This window comes from Eubalaena glacialis, chromosome 6 (assembly GCF_028564815.1).
Source record: "Eubalaena glacialis isolate mEubGla1 chromosome 6, mEubGla1.1.hap2.+ XY, whole genome shotgun sequence".
Lineage (NCBI taxonomy): Eukaryota > Metazoa > Chordata > Mammalia > Artiodactyla > Balaenidae > Eubalaena > Eubalaena glacialis.
Genome location: NC_083721.1, coordinates 141,415,845 through 141,440,344, shown reverse-complemented (window position 1 = coordinate 141,440,344; position 24,500 = coordinate 141,415,845). Strand labels below are relative to the sequence as shown.

At 38.3% G+C, this 24,500-nt stretch overlaps 1 protein-coding gene across 1 annotated transcript in view; it reads left to right on the top strand.

Moving 5' to 3' along the window:
- The window catches only part of COL6A5 (collagen type VI alpha 5 chain), a 109,392-nt gene that overhangs the window by 49,635 nt on the left and 35,257 nt on the right, over nt 1-24,500 (top strand). The window contains exons 24-34 of the mRNA XM_061194690.1: nt 328-390; nt 1,831-1,881; nt 1,969-2,004; nt 3,707-3,769; nt 5,331-5,393; nt 7,587-7,622; nt 7,742-7,778; nt 17,054-17,065; nt 19,939-20,426; nt 23,134-23,227; nt 23,777-24,430. Coding sequence (XP_061050673.1) covers nt 328-390; nt 1,831-1,881; nt 1,969-2,004; nt 3,707-3,769; nt 5,331-5,393; nt 7,587-7,622; nt 7,742-7,778; nt 17,054-17,065; nt 19,939-20,426; nt 23,134-23,227; nt 23,777-24,430 — 1,597 coding nt within the window. The remainder of the gene's footprint in view (nt 1-327; nt 391-1,830; nt 1,882-1,968; nt 2,005-3,706; nt 3,770-5,330; nt 5,394-7,586; nt 7,623-7,741; nt 7,779-17,053; nt 17,066-19,938; nt 20,427-23,133; nt 23,228-23,776; nt 24,431-24,500) is intronic.

The following is a 24,500-nucleotide window of genomic DNA, read 5'->3' as shown; positions in this document are numbered from 1 at the left end:
TTCCTTTTCCAGGACAATAAATAACTGTTGGATGGGTGAATAAATCAGAAAATGAATCCACTTTCCCTGGAGTAAATTTTCCACTCTTTCTCTTCTCCTTTAGTCCTTCTATAGCACTGGGAAAGCAGTACTGAGTCCAGCTTTGGGCTGTGCTGGTGTTTCCTGCTTGCCTTTGGGAAGATCGTTATTTGTTTCCTACACTCCCTTGCTTACTGAGCATTGAACCCTCACTGAGAACCCTGAGCGTCCCCAACTAGTGTACAGAACGTCCTATGATGGGAGCCAAGTTTGATTTTTACTGATCTGAAGCTCTCCTTGTCTCACTAGGGAGAACCTGGAATTCCTGGAGATCCAGGGCCACTGGGGCAAGCTGGATGGCAAGGAAAACAAGTATGAGGTTTTAAGACTCTTACCCTTTAGCAGCTCCAAGGGCTCAGTAAAGAGAAGGGGGCTGACACCATCAGCTTAAGCACCTGGGGTCCTGAAAGTATTTTGGGACCTCCTAGGAAGATGTAGGGACATTCCTCCTGCTCCCTGAAGCACTCATTCTATAGCTAGTCTGTCTGCTAAAACAAAGGGAGAACAGCAAGAGGGAAAGGAGAATGCAGAGAGAATAAAGGATGAGCTCAGTATTTTAACAACCTATATGGCCATGTCAGTTGAAAATCAGGTGACTTCTTGCAAAACTCCAGAGTGACAAGAGGGTAGTAGAATCAAGAAATAGGGTATCTGTTCTAGTTGCTCTGGCTGTACCAGAGTCTCAGTTCATAAAGCAGTCAATATAAGAAAAAAATAGGAAAAAAATTAATTTCTTTTCAAAAATAACGTTTATTACAAATGTTATGCATAGATATTGTAGAAAATTGACTAAGCATAAAACATGGGAAATGGGAAAGAAAAATTACCCATAATCCCACCATTTTGAAATATTTATCATTAATGTCCTGGAGATAGAAAAAAAACATTCTTTTTCCCTATTAACAATGTATCATGGACATATTTCCATGTCATTATATTTTCCCCTCAACGTTACTTTCAATAGCTTCAAAATATTCTACTGAATGTATATACCTTAGTTCACTTGACCACCTTCTTATTACTGTATATTTAGTTTGCTTTCAGTTTTTCACCATCTTAAAATAGCACAGCAATGAACATTCTTGTATGTAATGACGTTTTTGGATAAAACCATAATTAATTTCTACATAGAAATTTCTAGAAGTAGCATAGCTGGGTCAAGGAATATGTACATGTTTAATTAAGGCTTTGAACTCTATTGCAAAGTGCCCTTAGGAAAATTCCAAGGATGTATGTACCCTTGTGTTGTGCAGGAAGAGTGCTCACTTCAGGGCATACACACCAACAATGGGTATTGTCACTTTCTTTTCTTTCATCTTTACCAATTTTACTGACCAAAAATGATGTCTCATTACTGTTTCAAATTGCATTTCTTTGGTTACTAGTGAGGATAACATTTTTCCATATTTATTGGCCATTTACAATTCCTTTTTGGGGAATTCCTCACCCAGTGTTCTTTGGACCAGCTCCTAATTTTCCAGGCAAGTAACTGCCACTGACTCCACTAGTCCTAAATGACCATCCCTCTGCCTCCTGTCATGTCTGCACAGTGGAGCTGACCAAAGAAGTACCAGGGCACATACCAGGAAGTGTGGAAAACTAAACGGCATGAATATTCCAAGAGTTCAAGTTCATCAGGCCCCCTCTACCTGGAAGTCCCTGGTGCTTTTATCCTGACACCATAATCTTCCCAGTATAGGTTACAATTAATTTTCACTCTTGAGAAATTGAAATGAACTGATATATTCACAGGGTGATTATGGCATTCCGGGCTATGGTCCTATGGGACGAAAAGGAGTAAAGGTAAATATGGAAAACAATTATTTCTTTAACTGGTGAATCAATTAAATGGTGTGTTGATTTATTTATGTTCTCTGCTGAAAATCGTAGGGCCCAAGAGGATTCCTTGGAGATATGGGTCAAAAGGTATTGTGCACATAACTTGTCAAAGTTACCATGATCTTGACCTTCTACTTGAGAATTAAGATAAGTCTGTGGATCTGAATGAAACAGGAAAAAAAAAAGCAAGACAATCGGTTTGCCTGAGCTTCATGTAGAAAGGACCATACTTAACTCCTATGAACCTTTAAATTGGAAAATTTGTCCTTCACTGCCTGATGTCCCTTATCTTGAAACCCTACCTCTAGGTACCCTCTCAAGTTTAGTCCTTAGTCCTTTTCTTGATTTCTCTACCCTGGTGATCTCATGCAAAACTCTTGCCTTCTGCTATTGTACTTTGCCCTTCATTATCGTGGCCTTCACTTCCTCTTACCTGAAAGATTACCATATTCTCATTAGTCTCCTACTTGCAACTTTAACCTGTTTCAGTTAATCCCAAACACTACTCTTTTGATTTTTCCCAAAGTATAACTTAGTTATGTTACTCTCTTGGTCAAACATCTTCTAGAATTCCTCATTGCCTACCAGCCTGAAATTCACCTCCAAGTTCTACGACAAGACATTCCTTCCATTTCAACCAGAGTAGCTCAGGTTATATCTGTTTTATACACTGGAATTCCGTAATAAGATTTATTTTTTTAAAAAAAAGCATCCTTAAAAATGAACTTATTTACAAAACAGAAATAGACCCCCAGACATAGAAAACAAACTTATGATTACCAAAGGGGAAGGGGGGAAGGATAAATTAGGAGTTCGAGATTAACATACATACACTACTATATATAAAATAGATAAACAACAAGGACCTACTGTATATATAGCATAGGGAACTACACTCAATATTTTGTAAAAACCTATAAAGGAAAAGAATCTGAAAAAGAATATATATATATTATATATGTGTGTGTGTATAACTGAGTCATTTTGCTGTACACTTGAAACTAACACAACACTGTAAATCAATTATACATCAATAAAAATTAATTAAATAAATGAAAGTATCTTGTATGTCTTCCAATCATTGATGCTCAAATTAAAATAGAAAATATGGATTAAAAAATAGAATGTCTAAGTAAATTGAATCAACTACAGTATAGGAAAATAGCCAATTTTTGATTCCCTTAAAAGTGCTTTTAATTGATGAATTACTAAAAGAGATTCTTTCCTTAGGTGGAAAAGGGTTCAAGAAGGGACTATATAAATAACTGTTAGGATAGGAGTTCTCATTGTAAAGGACCAATTTTCTAATTTGCTGATAAAGAGAAAATTAGCATATTTCAATTTACAGATAAATGTTAAATTAGCATATTGATAAGTGTTAAATTAGTTTTCCACCAAAGTCAGAATAAATTTCTTTTTACCTTCAACTTTTTGAGAAATGATTCATGAATTTAGGAAGTAATTCATTATTTAGTACTTTATGTAGTCAATACCCCATATGTTTTCCTTGATTTTCAAGCATTTTTCTTTAGGTATTTTTAGTAACTGATTGGATAGCCATTGCATTGATATTGATGCATAAATATTTGTATTCTCAGAAAATTAAAATAGTTTGGAGAATATCTAGGTGTATCAATGACTTAGTTCTAAATGACAAGAAGGAATGACATTTAATATTTAATATATGATATAGTTATAAGATCAATTAGATTTTGGTTTGGAGAGAATTATTTTTATTCTTTCATAGCAAGTATTTTAATATCTTGATTTCTTATATCTGAATCTTTAGGGTGTTGTTGGTGATCCTGGAATTCCTGGGGGGCCTGGACCCAAAGGATTTAGGGGACAAACAGTAAGTGACCTGTAATTCCAGAAATAATAAATGTTTCTTTGGAAGATTCTGGCTTTTATGTTGTAATTATAAATGTGGATTGTCAATCCAACCCAGGGTCATCTGAAATGCCACTTCCTAGCTGTGTGATCTTCAACACATCTTTTCAAGTTCTCTATTTCTATAACATGGGAGTTAAACTTAATGACACAAAAGCTACTTTCAGCTCTAAAATTCTATGGTTCCATGAATCTGAACTATTTTAAGTATTTACAGATTGATAACAGGCTATTCTAAAAAGTACCAGTGTCTTCCAGTCTTTTCTAGGGCACATATTAAAGCCCAGAATATTAACCCTGTGAGTGGAAATGAAGCTGACATCTTCCTACTGTGTCCTGGAGCGTTTTCTGACAGTTCCAGTCCCCAGAGCCAAGGTCACCTGGGGTATTCATTTTAAGGAAGGCTGTTGAGATGTTCTAAATAGCAAAGTGCAGAGTAGAGTGTTATACTTATTAAAAAACCAAAATGCCAAGACAAGCATCCTTTCATTTTAAAGTTTCAGTGTAATATCGATGGTCATTACCAGCATGAAAGAGATGCAATTCAACAGATATTTTACATCTGGCTGGACAAATTTCATTAGCATCTATATCCATCACCTTGTGTTATGGGAATGATACAGCCAACCCATGTCCTTATATATGTGGGGAATTATTTTTCTTATTTGATTCTTTGCAGATGGCAGCTTTTTATTAGATCTCCATATGCTCTAGTGTATTCACTTGTTTAAAGCACCAATTCTAGCTTATGACTAATTTAGATTTAAATACACAGCCAGTGCCAGAGCAAAGGATATCACTAAATGAAGAGGCTAAGAGGGAAATGGATGTTTACCAATAATTAAGAATGACTATTTAGGATGAAAGATAAAAATCATATGATCAACTCAATAAATGCTGAAAAAACATTTGACAAAATTCAACATCCTTTCAATATAAAAACTCTTAACAAATTGGGTATAGAAGGAAAGTACCTCAACATAATAAAGGGCATATTTGAAAAATCCACAACTAACATCACAGTCAACAATGAAAGGCTGAAAGCTTTCCTGCTAAGACCAGGAACAAGACATAGGTGTCCACTCTCACTACTCCTTTTCAACATAATACTGGAAGTCCTAGCTAGAGCAATTAGGCAAGAAAAAGAAATAAAAGTCATCCAAATTGGAAAGGAAAAAGTGTCTGTTTGCAGATGATATGATCTTATAGATAGAAAATCTTGAAGACTTCATCAAAAAACTGTTAGAAGTAATAAACAAATTCAGTAAAGTTGCAGGATACAAAATCAACATATAAAAATCAGTGTGTTTCTATACACTAACAATGAACTATTGGAAAAATTAATTTTTCTGTGAGTTCTGTGGGAAAAAAAGAATGGCTATATTACACATAAGGAATTTGCTTAACTTGAATTAATAGTTGTTTTTGCTAAAAAAATTTTTTTTAATTATAAAGTCACATTAAGGCTGAGGTAGTCTCCATGGATAGAGGATGTGGAAACTCATGTATATTTCTACCTGCAGCTCACTGTAGGCTTGAAAGGTGAAGAAGGCTCTCAAGGACCCCAAGGCCCTCCTGGACGGAGAGTAAGTACACTCATGAGAACTAAGGGGCATGTGCTGCTTCCTAGGGTGCCCACTGGAATGAGCACAGAATTTAAAGTCAGAAGCACTGGTTCAAGTCCAGACTCTGCTTCTTGCTACCTGGGTGCCCTTGGACTAGTCTCTGGGTCTCTCAATTTCCTTCTAAAATGGGAATGACATCCTGTTGGAAACACCTCAAAAGGTAGCTGTGAGGATCAGATAATCAAGTGTGAATGCTCTTCATAAACTATAAAGTTCAATGCAAATATGAGCTGTGACTGTTAATTTTTACTGAAGGTTTAAAAATAGGGATGGGAATGCATAAGCTCCATTAAGGTGTCCTGGCAAGTTGATAGAATTTCCCAAACCACTATTTTTGCCTTCCTGGCCTCTCGATTTAGACGCTGGGGAGATTTGGAAATAAAATTGCAACTTTCCACTGTGATTCAATTACAAAAGAAATGGCACCTCTAGAAGCGTTCCTGGGCAGAGCCAGGCACATCTCCCACTGACAAGATATCCATATCTTTATTTTAGTGCCTTATGTGTTATTGTGATGACATTAACATGTCTCTCTCCCCTAAAGAGAACAGTCAAATAAGAAATAAATGTTGCCAGCATCTGTGTTTTGTGTGTGAGGTGCAGGAAGCACCTTACCTTGTGTGTAAGGACAGGAGCAACTGCTTCTCTTGTTTTGTGTATTGTGATTGTTTTCTGACTACCTGTAGGGGTTCTTTAACTTGCAACTTTATAAAGAAAACAAAACATGGATGTTTTGTGGAAAACTGAATCCGTAGTAGAATGGTAATCAACTCACTGTAAAGGATACTCTGGTACAATCTTTTCTTTCTTTTGAATTAAGGAACTGGTGACTATTCTTAGTCATGTGGGTGAGAATCTGGTCTCTGAGTCAATCTGGACTGGTCTGGATTTGCCTCCCTTCCAGATTCTGGAGCTCTCCCTGGAGGTCCCATATCTTCCTGCTCTTGTGTTTGGCCATGCTGGTCTGGTATACCGTGGTTTCTCTGTCTCATGCCTGTGGTCCTCAGTCTCTCCTTAAGAAGTTGCTCGAAGTTATTGTTAAACTCAGTCTTTTGGAACCTACTCTCCACAGTTCTGATTTTCTGTAGGGTGTGGGCTGCCTACTCTATTCATTAGCTGGAAACTCTTCCTCTCTCTGTTTAAATTGCTCTGCATTCTTTTCTGTTTTCTGCTGTCACTTGTAAAGGGAAGAATAAGTCTCTGAATCTTTTAGTGAGATGCATATTTCTTGATTTGGGTCAGGAAGAAAATATGTCCCCAGTGGGTAGAATCATGGATGCCATGACAGTTCCGGTTAATGCCAGCAGCACACAGTGGGCCACCTCAGCATTCAGCAGACACTTAACTGTTCATTGGATGGATGAATGGTTGGATGGATAGATGGATAGATGGATGGATGGACAGATGCCCAGTTGTCATTTAGAACAGAGGTTCTTACACTGACATTCATGGATGAGCTTCTGAGGGGTCAGTGAAACTGTACAGCAATCATGAGCATGTGACAGCATTTTCTGAAGCCAGCAAACATCCTAGCTTTCAATAGCTGCCCAAAGGAATTCATATGTGCAAACACATTAGGAACCAACTGCCAAGAAGAAGGCTGATCCTGATAAAAAGGAATTAAAAGGAAAAAGAGAAAAGCTGACACTACCAAGAAAGGCAGCTGACTGTGTTTAGAGCCTTCCCTGACTCATCACACCCAATTATCTGTACTCCTTTCCTCCATCACCTTTTAGCATTTATGAGCTTAGTGTGTATGCTCTTCTTCTGCGTAATGTCCATTCGGCTATGTAATTGTCTTTTTTTTTTTTTCACATATGTTGGGGCTGTGTGCTGCTGCCAGTGTTTTAAATATACTTCAGTAAATGTCTCTCCTTCATGCTACTCTTTGGGAAGCCTGCTGTTTATAATTTTAAGTATTCTTATGAGAAATGCCTTCTAAATGTTCTATCTGCAGTACAAGTATCTTTAAAAAGTACTTCTGTTTCTTTCCTTCCTGTCGTCCTAGAAAAATCATTCAGTTCAGTCTAGATAGACATTAGCTAAATTGATCAAACACTGAAACAGAAAGGTTTATGCTCTCAGTGTGTGAGGGAAGAGCACTGAAGACTCCAATTCACATACCAATAACTTGCTCTGTTTTTGTTTTCCTAGGGCCCTAAAGGCATGGCAGGGCAGCGGGTATATTCTGTATGTATCACCTTATTCACATACACAAAAATGCAACCTGTTCACTGGGAAATGAATATGGTCACTTGGAATTCGCTGTGTTTATGTTTCTTATTTTCTCTCTCCTTTTTCATGTACAGCAATGTGATCTAATCCAGTTCATGCAGGACCATAGTCGTGAGTATCTGTGTGTCATAGAGCATCATTGATTAGTGAGGGCACTTAGGATGAAGGCAGTGTGGGGATGTGGAATCAGTAGGCTGAACTCACTGGTGGAGAAGCCATATGTCCTCGGCAGCAGGCTTGCTGTGAGTGCCTGCTGTGGGAACAGCTCACAACAAAGGAGGAAGGAAAAGGCACATGCCTTAGCTCAGAGGTGTGCTTCCTAGAGGGAGAGAAAACATGCCTGTGGGAAACAATCAGTGATCAACTCAAAAGGTGTGTGACTCAGCTCACACTAGTATAACAATTATGTACAAAGGCCTGGAGGGCATGGTGTTAAAGGGATGAACATGGGGATCTGCGGTTGGTTGGCTACTTAATTAAAGAAGGCTGCTTGAATGGAAGTCATTGAATCTGGTTATAGGAAGTGATGGGAAGCAGCAAGAGAGTAGTTTCACAGACTCAGAGACATAGAGAACAGACTTGTGGTTGCCAAGGGGGTGGGGGGGTGGGGAGGGATGGATTGGGAGTTTGGGATTAGCAGGTGCAAACTATTACATATAGAAAGGGTAAACAACAAGGTCCTACTGTGTAGCACAGGGAAGCATATTCACTACCCTGAGATAAACCATAATGGAAAAGAATGTGTATATGTATATATATGAATAACTGAATCACTTTTCTGTACAGCAGAAATTAACACAACATTGTAAATCAACTATGCTTCAATAAAATAAATTTTTTGAAAAAAGGAGTAGTTTCAGCAAAGGAATAAAGCAGGGTCAACAAAGAGAGAGGTTGTCTGTCATTATGATCAAGGAGAATATGAGGTAGAAAAAAACCCAGTGATCTCATTTCTGGAAATTTATGCTAAGGAAATAAAGGAAAAAAATTATAGATACAGAGGTTGTTGAAATATTATTCATTAGAGAAAAATGACTATATATGTAGACTGTTTATACTTATAGAATAATTGGGTTACAGTCCATCATCCTCTGATAAAATATTAAGCAGATATGATTTTTATGAAGACTCACACAAATATGAAAAATATTGTCATTAAAAAGCAGAAAATTAAATTAACTTCATTTTTACATATAGGTAAATATATGTACATAGAAACAAATACTAGAAGAGGAATTGGGAAAATGTAACCATGTATTGTGTTAGGGTGGTAGAATTCTAGGTGATTTGTCTTTCTTCATGTTTCCATTTCAATTTATAATCATGCCTATACAATCACAATCAAAAGAATGGAAAATGGGAAAATCGGAAAGACATTGTAGGAGACTGGATAAAAATGTAGTCATTGCAAGTGTGTAGCCAGGAAAGACCAACAACAAGAACAAGTTTAAAACAACTGTAAGGACTCCCTCTTGCAAGAGCACCGGAATCACAAGTAACTGCTGAACAATCATTGACAGGAAGACACTGGAACTCACTAAAAAAGATACCCCACATTCAAAGACAAAGGAGAAACCACAATGAGATGGTAGGAGGGGGTGCAATCACAAAATCAAATCTCATAACTGGTGGGTGGGTGACTCACAAACTGGAGAACAATTATACCACAGAAGTCCACCCACTGGAGTGAAGGTTCTGAGAACCATGTCAGGCTTCCCAGCCTGGGGGTCCGGCAACGGGAGGAGGAATTCCCAGAGAATCAGACTTTGAAGGCTAGCAGGACTTGACTGTAGGACTTCGACAGGACTGGGGGAAACAGAGATTCCACTCTTGGAGGGCAAACACAAAGTAGTGGGTGCATCAGGACCCAGGGAGAAGGAGCAGTGACCCCATAGGAGACTGAACCAGAGCTACCTGCTAGTGTTGGAGGGTCTCCTGCAGAGGTGGGGGGTAGCTGTTGCTCACCGCAGGGACAAGGACACTGGCAGCAGAAGTTCTGGGAAGTACTCCTTGGCATGAGCACTTCCGGAGTCCACCATTAGCTCCACTAAAGAGCCTGTAGCCTCCAGTGCTGGCTCACCTCAGGCCAAACAACCAACAGGGAGGGCACTCACACCCACCCATCATCAGACAAGTGGATTAAAGTTTTACTGAGCTCTGCCCACCTGAGCAACACCCAGCTCTACCCACCACCAGTCTCTCCCATCAGGAAGCTTGCAGAAGCCACTTAGATAGCCTCATCTACCAGAGGGAAGACAATAGAAACAAGAAGAACTACAATCCTGCAGCCTGTGGAACAAAAACCACATTCACAGAAAGATAGACAAAATGAAACGGCAAAGGGATATGTACCAGATGAAGGAACAAGATAAGACCCCAGAAAAACAATTAAATGAAGTGGAGATAGGCAACCTTCCAGAAAAAGAATTCAGAATAATGATAGTGAAGATGATCCAGGACCTTGGAAAAAGAATGGAGGCAAAGATAGAGAAGATGCAAGAAATGTTTAACAAAGACCTAGAAGAATTAAAAAACAAACAAACAGAGATGAACAATACAATAACTGAAATGAAAAATACACTAGAAGGAATCAATAGCAGAATAACTGAGGCAGAAGAACGGATAAGTGACCTGGAAGAGGACAGAATGGTGGAATTCACTGCCATGGAACAGAATAAGAAAAAAGAATGAAAAGAAATGAAGACAACCTAAGAGACCTCTGGGACAACATTAAATGCACCAACATTTGCATTATAGGACTCCCAGAAGAAGAGAGATAGAAAGGATCTGAGAAAATATTTGAAGAGATTATAGTTGAAAACTTCCCTAACATGGGAAAGGCAATAGCTGCCCAAGTCCAGGAAGCACAGAGAGTCCCAAGCAGGATAAACCCAAGGAGAAACACATCGAGACACATAGTAATCATATTTACAAAAATTAAAGACAAAGAAAAAATTTTTAAAGCAATAAGGGAAAAACGACAACTAACAAACAAGGGAACCCCCATAAGGTTAACAGCTGATTGCTCAGCAGAAACTCTACAAACCAGAAGGGAGTGGCATGATACACTTAAAGTGATGAAAGGGAAGAACCTACAACCAAGATTACTCTACCCGGCAAGGATCTCATTCAGATACAATGGAGAAATCAAAAGCTTTACAGACAAGCAAAAGCTAAGAGAATTCAGCACCACCAAACCAGCTCTACAACAAATGCTCAAGGAAGTTCTCTAAGTGAGAAACACAAGAGAAGTAAAGGACCTACAAAAACAAACCCAAAACAATTAAGAAAATGGTAATAGGAACATACATATTAATAATTACCTCAAATGTGAATGGATTAAATGCTCCAACCAAAAGACACAGGCTCAATGAATGGATAAAAAAACAAGATATATATATACATATGTTGTCTACAAGAGACCCACTTCAGTCCAAGGGACACATACAGACTGAAAGTGAGGGGATGGAAAAAGATATTCCATGCAAATCAAAATCAAAAGAAAGCTGGAGTAACAATACTCATATCAGATAAAGTAGACTTTAAAATAAAGAATGTTACAAGAGACAAGGAAGGACACTACATAATGGTCAAGGGATCAATGCAAGAAGAAGATATAACAATTATAAATATATATGCACCCAACATAGGAGCACCTCAATACATAAGGCAAATGCTAACAGCTATAAAAGAGGAAATCGACAGTAACATAATAATAGTGGGGGACTTTAACACCTCACTTATACCAATGGACATATCATCCAGAGAGAAAATTAATAAGGAAACACAAGGTTTAAATGACACAATAGACCAGGTAGATTTAATTGATATTTATAGGACATTCCATCCAAAAACAGCAGATCACACTTTCTTCTCAAGTGCACATGGAACATTCTCCAGGATAGATCACGTCTTGGGTCAAAAATCAAGCCTTGGTAAATTTAAGAAAATTGAAATCATATCAAGCATCTTTTCCAACCACAAAGCTATGAGATTAGAAACCAATTACAGGGAAAAAAATGTAAAAAACACAAACACACAGAGGCTAAACAATGCAGTACTAAATAACCAAGAGATCACTGAAGAAATCAAAGAGGAAATCAAAAAATACCTAGAGACAAATTACAACGAAAACACAAGGATCCAAAACCTATGGGATGCAGCAAAAGCAGTTCTAAGAGGGAAGTTTATAGCAATACAAGCCTACCTCAAGAAACAAGAAAAATCTCAAATAAATAATCTAACCTTACACCTAAAGGAACTAGAGAAAGAAGAACAAACAAAACCCAAAATTAGCAGAAGGAAAGAAATCATAAAGATCAGAGTAGAAATAAATGAAATAGAAACAAAGAAAACAAGAGCAAAGATCAATAAAACTAAAAGCTGCTTCTTTGAGAAGATAAACAAATTTGATAAACCATTAGCCAGACTCAATAAGAAAAAGAGAGGATGCAAATCAATAAAATTAGAAATGAAAAAGAAGAATTTACAACAGACACCACAGAAATACAAAGCACCCTAAGAGACTACTACAAGCAAATCTATGCCAACAAAATGGACAACCAGGAAGAAATGGACAAATTCTTAGAAAGGTATAACCTTCCAAGACTGAGCCAGGAAGAAATAGAAAATATGAACAGACAAATCACAAGTAATGAAATTGAAACTGTGATTAAAAATCTTCCAACAAACAAAAGTCCAGGACCAGATGGCTTCCCGGGTGAATTCTACAAAACGTTTAGAGAAGAGCTAACACCTATCCCTCTTGAACTCTTCCAAATAATTGCAGAGGAATGAACACTACCAAACTCATTCTATGAGGCCACCATCAGCCTGATACCAAAACCAGACAAAGATACTACAGAAAAAGAAAATTACAGACCAATATCACTGACGAATATAGATGCAAAAGTCCTCAACAAAATACTAGCAAACAGAATCCATCAACACATTAAAAGGATCATGCACCACGATCAAGTGGGATTTATCCCAGGGATGCAAGGATTCTTCAATATATGCAAATCAATCAATGTGATATACCATATTAACAAATTGAAGGTTAAGAACCATATGATAATCTCAGTAGATGCAGAAAAAGCTTTTGACAAAATTCAACACCCATTTATGATAAAAACTCTCCAGAAAGTAGGCATAGAAGGAACCTACCTCAACATAATAAAGGCCATATAGGACAAACCCACAACAAACATCATTCTCAATGGTGAAACATGGAAACCATTTCCTCTAAGATCAGGAACAAGACAAGGATGTCCACTCTCACCACTTTTATTCAACATAGTTTTGGAAGTCCTAGTCACGGCCATCAGAGAAGAAAAAGAAATAAAAGGAATACATATTGGAAAAGAAGAAGTAAAACTGTCACTGTTTGCAGATTACATGATGCTATACATAGACAATCTTAAAGATGCCACCAGAAAACTACTAGAGCTAATCAATGAATTTGGTAAAGTTTCAGGATACAAAATTAATGCACAGAAATCTCTTACATTCCTATACACTAACAATGAAAGATCAGAAAGAGAAATTAAGGAAACAATCCCATTCACCATTGCAACAAAAAGAATAAAATACCTAGGAATAAACGTACCGAAGGAGGTAAAAGACCTGTACTCAGAAAACTATAAGACACTGATGAAAGAAATCAAAGATAACACAAACAGATGGAGAGATATACCATGTTCTTGGATTGGAAGAATCAATATTGTGAAAATGACAATACTACCCAAAGCCATCTACAGATTCAATGCAATCCCTCTCAAATTACCAGTGGCATTTCTTTTACAGAACTAGAACAAAAAAATCTTAAAATTTGTATGGAGACACAAAAGACCCCGAATAGCCAACGCAATCTTGAGGGAAGAAAACGGAACTGGAGGAATCATTCTCTCAGACTTCAGACTATACTACAAAGCTACAGTAATCAAGACAGTATGGTACTGGCACAAAAACAGAAATATAGATCAATGGAACAAGATAGAAAGCTCAGAGATACACCCACGCACCTATGGTCAAGTAACCTGTGACAAAGGAGGCAAGGATAAACAATGGAGAAAAAACAGTCTCTTCAATAAGTGGTGCTGGGAAAACTAAACAGCTACATGTAAAAGAATGAAATTAGAACTCTTCCTAACACCATACACAAAAATAAACTCAAAATGGATTAAAGACCTAAATGTAAGGCCAGACACTATAAAACTCATAGAGGAAAACATAGGAAGAACACTCTGACATAAATCACAGCAGGATCTTTTTTGATCCACCTCCTAGAGTAATGGAAATAAAAATAAAAATAAACAAATGGGACCTAATGAAACTTCAAAGCTTTTGCACAGCAAAGGAAACCATAAACAAGATGAAAAGACAACCCTCAGAATGGGAGAAAGTATTTGCAAATGAATCAACGGACAAAAGATTAATCTCCAAATTATATAAACAGTTCATGCAGCTCAATATTAAAAAAACAAACAACCCAATCAAAAAATGGGCAGAAGACCTAAATAGACATTTCTCCAAAGAAGACATACAGATGGCCAAGAGGCACATGAAGAGCTGCTCAACATCACTAATCATTAGGGAAATGCAAATCAAAACCACAATGAGGTATCACCTCACACCAGTTAGAATGGGCATCATGGAAAACTCTACAAACAATAAATGCTGGAGAGGGTGTGGAAAAAATGGGACCTTCTTGCACTGTTGGTGGGAATGTAAATGGATACAGCCACTATGGAGAACAGTATGGAGGTTCCTTAAAATACTAAAAATAGAATTACCATATGACCCAGCAATCCCACAACTGGACATACACCCTGAGAAAACCATAGTTCAAAAAGATGCATGCACCCCAATGTTCACTTCAGCACTATTTACAATAACCAGGTCATGGAAGCAACCTAAATGTCCACTGACAGATGAATGGATAAAGAAGATGTAGTACATATATACAATGGAATATTACTCAGCCATGAACAAGAATGAAATTGGGTCATTTGTAGAGATGTGGTTGTACCTAGAGACTGTCATACAGAGTGAAGTAAGTCAGAAAGAGAAAAACAAATATCATATATTAATGCATATATGTGGAATCTGGTAAAATGGTACAGAAGAACCGGTTTGCAAGGCAGAAATAGAGACAGAGATGTAGAGAACAAACATATGGACACCAAGGGGGGAAAGCAGGGGGGAGGGGGTGGTGGTGGGATGAATTGGAGATTGGGATTGACATATATACACTAATATGTATAAAATAGATAACTAATAAGAAGCTGCTGTATAAAAAAATAAATAAATAAAATAAAATTTAAAATAGATAAATAAATAAAAACTCTAAGGCCACAGTGGGAGAGGTTTGGTACCACTGTGGATGAGTAGACAGAGGAAGAATTGTGAAGAAAATCTATTGGTAGGAAGAAGTGATGAGTTTAAACATTTTAGAGGCAGAGGAATGCTGTGTAGACCCTAAAGTGAAATAATCTACAGGCAGAATGGAAGCTGAAATTACTAACGTCCTTAGAGCCGCAGGGATGAATGAATTTCCAAAGGATGTGAAACTAGAGAGACAGAAATGGAATTCTAAAGAATGAACCCAGGGAGATGCATTACCAAAAAGAGTGGGCCCAACACCAGAAAAAATGGCACTGCAGAGATGAGGAAGTCCCACCAATTGCGGGCAACTTGGAAAGAGGCAAGAAGCAGTCAATGGAGAAAACTCCAAGGTTGAGTGGGGGAACCCATGTCAAAGATGTCACTTGAGAGCTGAAAGTCTCTCCAGCACAGGGAGGAGGTGAGAACCAGCCTGGGGCACAGGGAGAGGACAAGGGGAGAGCTATTGTAGGGAGAGGAGTGTGTGATCTAAATCAAGGAAGACTCAAGGGGTGGAAGGGGCAGGGAGGTGAATCTCTATCTTGGAGGATTTGGGATGTGAGGGCATTTTCCAACACTGCATGAAAGGAGTTAGCCAGGAAATTAGTGGGTTGTCGGGAAGTGGGCAGAGTCTATAACCAGACAGGGTGCTGATCAGAGAGCATGGAACTCTAGAATGCAGAACTGAGATAGGGGTTTGGGTGACAGGCCTTTGGAGCTAATTCAGATGCCCTGCAAGGTTGGACTCCTGCTCCACCATGTTTGTTCTTCAGCCCTACAGCAGTTCCAGCCGCACTGGCATGAGGGTCCTGGGCTGGTGGGTGGGAACTTCCCCCAGAATAAAGTAAGAGATCTAGGAAGCTGGGGAGAATGGAGAGAGAAAGGGAGGTTGGGAATAAAACAGGAGGGCCCAAGTAATTGGAGTCTTAGGAGAGACATAAGAAAGAGAATTTTCAGGAAAAACTAAATTAAAAAAAAGAAACACCCTAAAAGAGGTCAAGTAGTTTCCCCAGACTGAAACTCAGACAAATGCACCTAATTCTAGAGTTTGTTCTTCTGGCCTCACAGCTGGGCTGGAAGTTAACAAATGGGACTTCTCAGTCAGGAAGGGAGATCTATTTCAGGCCTTGAGATGCAGAGGAGGCTGTGGGTTCTGTGTGCTCTCTGTTGGCAGTCAGCATCTCAGCAACTGCAAGATGAAGACAAACAAAAATGTTCCTAGGGTTGATGTGAGAGGGTTTGTGGGCTGTGGGCCAGCAGGATGGATGACCAGTTTGTTGCCAGGGCTAGTAAAATCTTTTATCGTCTCGGAGTGATTCATTTGCTTCCTAGGAATTGAGTAAAATGAACATGGAAATTGTCAGGCCTGTGCTTTCTTCAAGATTTGCCAATATTTCCCCCTGTTACATCTCACGCTTACCAGGTAAATCACTTGGAGAAACCAGATGCTCGGGAGAAAGCAGAGGGTTCCCTCAGTCTGGATACAAGATCACTCAAACACAGGAGCTGTATTTTTTTTAGCAGAGACAAAGATCATTTGGAAATCCCCACAGCTCTGCAGAAAAATAGAGGTTCCCAAGGCGTTCATCAGTGAAGAAAATAAGACCCCGTATTTTAGTCCTGCCTTGTTGAATGGCTCTCAGAAGGCTGTAAAATAGAGACAAAACAAATTGAATATTAGCTATCTTGCCTTTTAATCAGAGCCTCATGTGTTCTGTTTCTAAAACAAGTGATCAGTGATTCAAATTTCAACCAGAATTCTGCTAATGTCTGCTGGCCACAGCTCACAAGGAGGAAAGGTCAGGAAGATCCACAAAATAATAAACTTCTGTGTCCGCCCTCCTCCATCCTTTAACCTTGGCTTCCTGTAATTAGAAACTAGCCCCATTTGCAATTAGAGTTAAACAGAATATTAAACTTTTTTGAAATTTTATTTTTTGGATTATTTTTAGTCAGCATTGCAAAAATGTAAGACTCTTTTTCTCTCTCTCTCCTCTTTATAGCTTGTTGGAAAGGTGAGTATTCTTACCATATTATGCAGCTTGCTGAAATAATTCTTGCATTCTGACAAGACCATATACACACTACTATATATAAAATAGATAACCAACAAGGACCTACTGTATAGCACAAGGAACTATACTCAATATTTTGTAATAACCTATAAGGGAAAAGAATCTAGAAAAAATAGATATATATATGTATGTATAACTGAATCACTTTGCTGTAACTAACAACACTGTAAATCAACTATACTTCAATAAAATTAAAAAAAAAAGTAAATGGGCAAAATATTTGAATAAACACTTCACAAAGGAAAAAAAAGAAACTCTCATCCCCATGGGAAAAGAGACTTCTTCCTTCTGTGCAGACACTTATTATGACTATAATTTTAAGTGTCGTGTTTGGACCTGACTATAAAATGCTGACTGCCAGCTCCCAGACCCTTCACACTGCTGTTCTTTCCAGGTCCTGCCAGTTTCCAACTCATTTTCTTCACGGGGTAGGTCCTGTGTTGCTGGGCAATTCAGTGCAGGGCTGCTCGCTGCCTGACCCATTCTGTTGCTCCATCTGCTGCTGAGTCCGTGAACACTGGCTCCTTGGACGGGCGATGTTTCCTTTCCTCCCTCTGACCTCCATTCACACCTTTCACCTCCACGTGCCCACCACTCGTCAGCCTGAGCCAGAGGATGGAGGATGGTCTTCCTGGGCCCTAGACTGCAGTCGGTGTTCCGTGGTGCCTTAGACCCCTCGGATGATGTCACCCCTGAGCCGATTAAGTCAACTCCAAGAGCTCCTGGTCTCCTAGAGGCCTGCTGACATAGATCCACCGGATCTTTGAGCTCATCCCAAAGTTTGGCACCATTCACTTTACTCAAAAAAAAAAAAAAAAAAATCTTAGTAAATCTAAGCACTCAGTAAAACTTCAGGGGTTTGAATTAAATTTATCAGGTACCCTGCTGGGCACTAAGAAAGGGAGAGATTAAAAATAAATGGAAACTGGTGCTGCCTTCTGGGAAAATCTGTGATGACAGGTCAGCTCTGAAGATGCTATCTACCACTTCATTAACCATTTTTAGTATAGGGCTAAGAAATAAGGCATAGTACATTTTTCTCATTTTCTTGTTCATTATTGGCTTGCATATTTTAAAAATTTCTTCACAGCAAAATGTCTTGATTCAAAACACATCTCGAAATCAACACTTCCTCTTCTATTTCTGTTACTGGGAACAACGGTTGGGAGATGCCATATTTTGAGTTTAATGCATTTTGAGAGTTAGCCAGATTGGGGAGAGTAGATGTAGATGAGGGGGTGCTTAATTTTTAAATAATTTTATTTTCTCTTCCTGTGTTCAGACTTTAACAAGGACTTTGAAAAGTTTGGTTTGATACATAGGGAAGATTACCTATGAAATTCCCAAAGTGCAGTCATCATAAGACTATTAGGATTGAGTTGGAGATTACAGACAGTCCCATCTTTATAATAGCTTGTTGAAAGCCTGCCATGGTCGACTGTGCTGCCCCCTTCCTCCTGCCACCCTCGCTGTCATCCCAAAGCCCCTGAAATCCTCTCTCTCTGGAAACAGCCTCTTTGTCCTCTGAATCCCTGTGAAGAATAATAATCACTCTCTACCTTTCAATATTATGATCCTCCCCAGACAAGTTCCTCGAGGGCAAACTTGCATTTGTTCATCTTCATATGTATCTCACAGCACATGTTACCCTTCATTTCACATGGTGGATACTCAATAAATGTTTGCACATAAGTGGATGAAAATCTTCCAGCTGACTTTATCATTATTAGTAGATCATTTCTGAAGATTTTTGAAGAGAATAAACTTTCAGATTTTTTTTTGAATTTTATTTTTTTTTATACAGCAGGTTCTTATTAGTTATCCATTTTATACATATTAATGTATACATGTCAATCCCAATCTCCCAGTTCATCCCACCACCACCACCACCCACCACCACTTTCCCCCCTGGGTGTCCATATGTTTGTTCTCTACATCTGTGTCTCTATTTCTGCCCTGCAAACCGGTTCATCTGTACCATTTTTCTAGGTTCCACATATATGTGTTAATATACGATATTTGTTTTTCTCTTTCTGACTTACTTCACTCTGTATGACAGTCTCCAGATCTCTACAAATGACCCAATTTCATTCCTTTTTATGGCTGAGTAATATTCCATTGTATATATATACTACATCTTCTTGATCCATTCATCTGTCGACGGACATTTAGGTTGCTTCCATGTCCTGGCTATTGTAAATAGAGCTGCAATGAACATTGTGGTACATGACTCTTTTTGAATTATGGTTTTCTCAGAGTATATGCCCAGTAGTGGGATTGCTGGGTCATATGGTAATTCTATTTTTAGTTTTTTAAGGAACCTCCATACTGTTCTCCATAGTGGCTGTATCAATTTACATTCCCACCAACAGTGCAAGAGGGTTCCCTTACCTTCAGATTTTCTGATAAGCCATAGTTTCCTTTAAAATTTTTCCATACAGTAAAATTCACTCTTTTGTTCAGTTTTTACACATGCATAGATTCATGTAATCATCACCACAATCAGGATACAGGAAGTTCCATTAACCCAAATACTCCTTCCAATTTCTTTTTAAATAGCAGACTGATGGTGGGCAGTGAAGTCTGAGCATTATATTGCAAAATATCACTACTCTGTATTTAGGTAACACCTTCAGGCTAACAAAGGAGAGTCTTTTCCTCCCTTTACATGTGGGTACCTCTGGTTCCAGAGTTTACGTGACACTTGCATTTTCCCAGACCTCAGTGTCAACCTATCTCACTGGAGTAAAGGGAATGGGAAAGACTTTTTACCCAGTGAAATAACTTAATACTTTTGCTTCTCATTTTTGTAGAAAAGTGTCCAGTGTATCCAACAGAGCTAGTATTTGCCCTGGACCAGTCCTACGATATCACAGAGCAGAGATTTAATGAAACGAGGGACATCATCATTTCTATTGTCAATGACCTTCACATCAGGGAAAATAATTGCCCTGTGGGAGCAAGAGTTGTGGTGGTTTCCTTCGACTCAGGCACCAGCTACCTCATCCGTGGGTCTGACTACCATAGCAAGAAGCAACTCCTTCAGCTTCTTTCCCAAATTAAATATCAAAACTCTGGGGAAGTCCGAGACATTGGTAACACGATGAAGTTTGTGGCTCGGAACATCTTCAAGCGGATGTTAGGAGGAGCCAATGTGCAGAGAGTCGCTGTGTTTTTTAGCAATGGACAATCTGCCAGTAGGTCATCCATCATCACGGCCACCATGGAGTTTAGCGCCCTGGACATCAGCCCTGCAGTCTTTGCTTTTAATGAAAGGGTTTCCCTTGACGAGGCTTTTGGGGTAAGTACTTCCCTGGTCAACGTATTTATTTTTAAGATATTGGTACTGGCAGGATGGGAATACTGGGGAGTAGGGGGACAGATGTAGCCTTTTGACCCCCTTTGCAATTTTCACAGCTGTATTGTTGCCAGGGTCCATGAAATCCAATTTTTAATAAGCACAGTAGCCAATGATAGCAGCCACTTTTGTTCAGGTACTGCTGGGCACCAGACACTGTCCCTAGAGCTTTACATACACACTCAGGCATTCTCCAACCCTCTGAAGTAAATGCACATTATCTCCATTTAAAAATCAGGAAACTGAGGCCCAGAGAGTTTGAGTGACCTCTTCAATTTTGTACAGCTATTAAGTGGCTAAATCAAGATTTGAACTAGGGCTGTCAATATAATGCTTTACCAGCCCTCTGCCAACCTGGTGTTTCTCAAATCTGTCATCTGCTAGCTGTATCTCATTGAACAGCTGGTCTTAAACTGTAATGGGTGAAGTTTAGGGGGTTTTTGAACCCTTAATGTTGTGTAAAACTTTGATGGGTATGAACCTTTTTCCCAAGAGAGGTTCCATCCCTTTTGGATTCACAGATTCTCATGGGATCTGTGCTTCCTTCTTTCTCCCCACAAACTGAAGAACTTCTCCATCTACTGTTCAACTATTTTAAAATCTACTCATATTATCCATGAAATACATGCTCCTGGACCTGGGTGGAATCATTATGTCATCCAAGAGGTTATAAAGGTCTATTTTTACACAAATACATATGTCTACTATAAAAAGAAAAGCCCTCTATAACATGAAGAGAGTCAATCTGCTCATAAGGTATCCATGAATATTTTGGAAATAGGAGTAATAGGGAGAATAGATCCTGACAGAAAGGATTGTAGGAATTTGAAGTATTTTCTATAAAAATAATTACATCCCAACATAGATAATTTGTTTATTGGTTTTGTTATGGTATATGTCCCCCGACTAGAATGTAAGATAGAGATTTTATCTGCTTTGTTCATTTCTGTATCCCCAGCACCTAGAATATTACCTATTTAACATTGTAGGCATTCAATAAATATTTGTTGAATGAATGCATGGATGAATGAAGAGCATGTGGTTGACTCCTGTGAATAAACTTCCTTGATTACCAAGGTTGCAGTTAATCTTTACATGGGGGACCAACACGGTCAAACACAAAATAACACCCAAAGTATCCAGTTTCATAAAAACTAGAGTAGGAATGTAGTAGCTACTTTCTAATTATAAGGCTGGCATGATAATAAATATTACCAAATGCTCAGTCAGCACTTTACAGAAAAACAGAGGGGGTGGTTTTTCTACCTTTTAATTTCCCAAGGGAGAAAGAACAAAAGCATGAGCATCTCTGTCGATTGAGAGATCCTCTCATCACCTGGGAATGATAGATTTCTATTATTGTAATTAAAGTGTCTGTATTGCATGGTGCCTCATACAGAGTAAATGACCAATATATAGTTATTGAGTCTGAATGAATGAATGAATGAATGCTATATATTGCCCATTTCAGTGAGTATCAAAGCAAAAATATAATCAAGAAACAGGCAAAATCAGGCAGTGTACCACCAAGAATTTTGAATAGACTTAGTGTCCTCTGTCTACATCCTTTTGGAATAGACCTTTTAAAAATTGAAATATAGTTGATTTACATGCTGTGTTAATTTCTGCTGTACAGCAACATGATTCAGTTATATATATATATGTATATATATATATGTATATACACACACACACATATATATAGGCATACATATACATTCTCTTTTATATACTTTTCCTTATGGTTTATCACAGGATATTGAATATAGTTCCCTGTGCTATACAGTAGGACCTTGTTGTTTATCCATTCTATATATAATAGTTTGAATCTTTTAATCCCAAATTCCCAATCCCTCCCTCCCCTCCCACCCCCTCGGCAATCACAAGTCTGTTCTCTATGTCTGGGAGTCTATTTCTGTTTTGTAGATATGTTCATTTGTGTCATATTTTAGATTCCACTAGTGATGTCACGTGGTATCTGTCTTTCTCTTTCTGACTTCACTTAGTATGATAATCTCTAGGCCCATCCATGTTGCTGCAAATGGCATTATTTCACTTTTTTTAATGGCTGAGTAGTATGGAATAAACTTTTAATTGGAATTTGTGATTGGAGAAATCCACTTGACATCTGAAAGATATGCCTTCTTCTAGATAGTGTGATTGGTTGGAAATAGTTGGAATCACTACTTAAAGAGGCTAAAGGAAACTTGTGAATGTAAAATTTCTGCAAGACCCAACCCCAGAAACTGATGTATAGTACATAAACAGCTGGTGCATAATCAAAAGTGTGTGAAAATTCAGTGCAGAATTGCAGGTTTAGAGATAAGAATGAGATATTAATATCTACTCCAGTGGGTGAATCTTGTGGTTAACTTGTGGCAGTTTCCTCATCATAAAACTGGGTTGCTGATACCTGTTCTATATGCTTCCTTGGGTTATGTTTAGGATCAAGGGGGGATAGCATGTGTGTGTGTGTGCGTGTGTGTGTGTGTGTATGCATAAAGATGCACTGAATAGAGCAATGGGCTACAATGCAAGGTGATGGTGATTAGTTAGGTGTTTTTCAAACTCTTAAAGTGTGTGCACAGTGTATTCCTGATGATGACTAAAGAAAATGAGCAAGTAAGCATATACTTCTTTTTCAATGCAGTTTGACAACACGGGAACATTTCAGGTGCTTCCTGTTCCTCCAAATGGGGAATATGAACCATTAGAAAGACTTCGGCACTGTACTCTTTGCTATGGTAAGACTAATGAGAAGAATTTATTGTGCTGAAACACTTAAATGCCTTCTGGGTGAGTTATTAAGTCTACCTTTGTCAAAGAATTCTATTTTTGATTGTAGATTCTATTTTGTTTTCCAGTCTTTCAACACCATATGTCAGAGTTTCAATCTCTGTAATGTTTGAAGTTTCCATAGAATGTGAAAATTGGTTTAGAAGATTATCCCGATTGATTCGGCTTTTCCTGGGGACAATTTGATAGTTTGTATCAAAAGCTTCTAAAATATTTAAAATATTTTCTAAAAGAGTTTGGACATGTCTTATAGACTTTAAGTACACATGTTACTTACATCTGCTTTCAACAAAGACATTCCCAAATTGTCTGCTAGTGGCCACAGAAATTATGGGGACGTTGAAAATTCCTTATTAATTTAAATGATGTGAGATTGAAGAGGTATTGATCAGATTATTAATTTTTGGTAATCAGTCCCTTATTCACTTGAAGATCTCAAACAACAGTGTCTTCTTGTGCTGACATTGAACCAATGATAAGTCTCTATGTGTTTTCAGATAAATGTTTTCCAAATACTTGCAAGAAAGAGATTTTCTTACCTGAAAATTCATACATGGATGTCGCCTTCCTCTTAGACAATTCTAGGAATATAACAAGTGATGAGTTTAAGGATGTCAAAGCCTTGGGGAGCTCAATGCTTGACAACTTTGATATTGCCTCAGACCCTGTAACCTCAGACTCTGGTGATAGGATTGCCTTGTTGAGCTACTCTCCTTGGGATGGGAGGAAGAAGGATGTGGTAAAAACAGAGTTTGAGTTTACAACTTATGACAATCAAGTTCTAATGAAGAGGCACATCCAGACTTACCTCCAACAGCTAAATGGAGAATCCACCATTGGCCATGCCCTACTGTGGACTGTGGAGGATCTCTTCCCAAGAACACCCAAACTGAGAAAACATAGGGTCATCTTTGTGGTCTCCGCTGGAGAAAATCATGAGAGAAAGGAATTCTTAAAGAAGATGGCTCTGAAGGCCAAGTGTCAAGGCTATGTCATATTTGTGATTTCTCTGGGCTCTACACATAAGGAGGACATGGAGGAGCTAGCCAGCCACCCACTTGATCATCATCTGATACAGCTTGGGAGAATTCATAAACCAAACCTGGATTACGTTGTGAAGTTTTTAAAGCCATTTGTGTACTCAGTTAGACGTAAGTCACTATTTTATTTTCTTTTTGTTTTAATAAATTAGTGTTTGTTAGTAGTATTGATAACCTAACA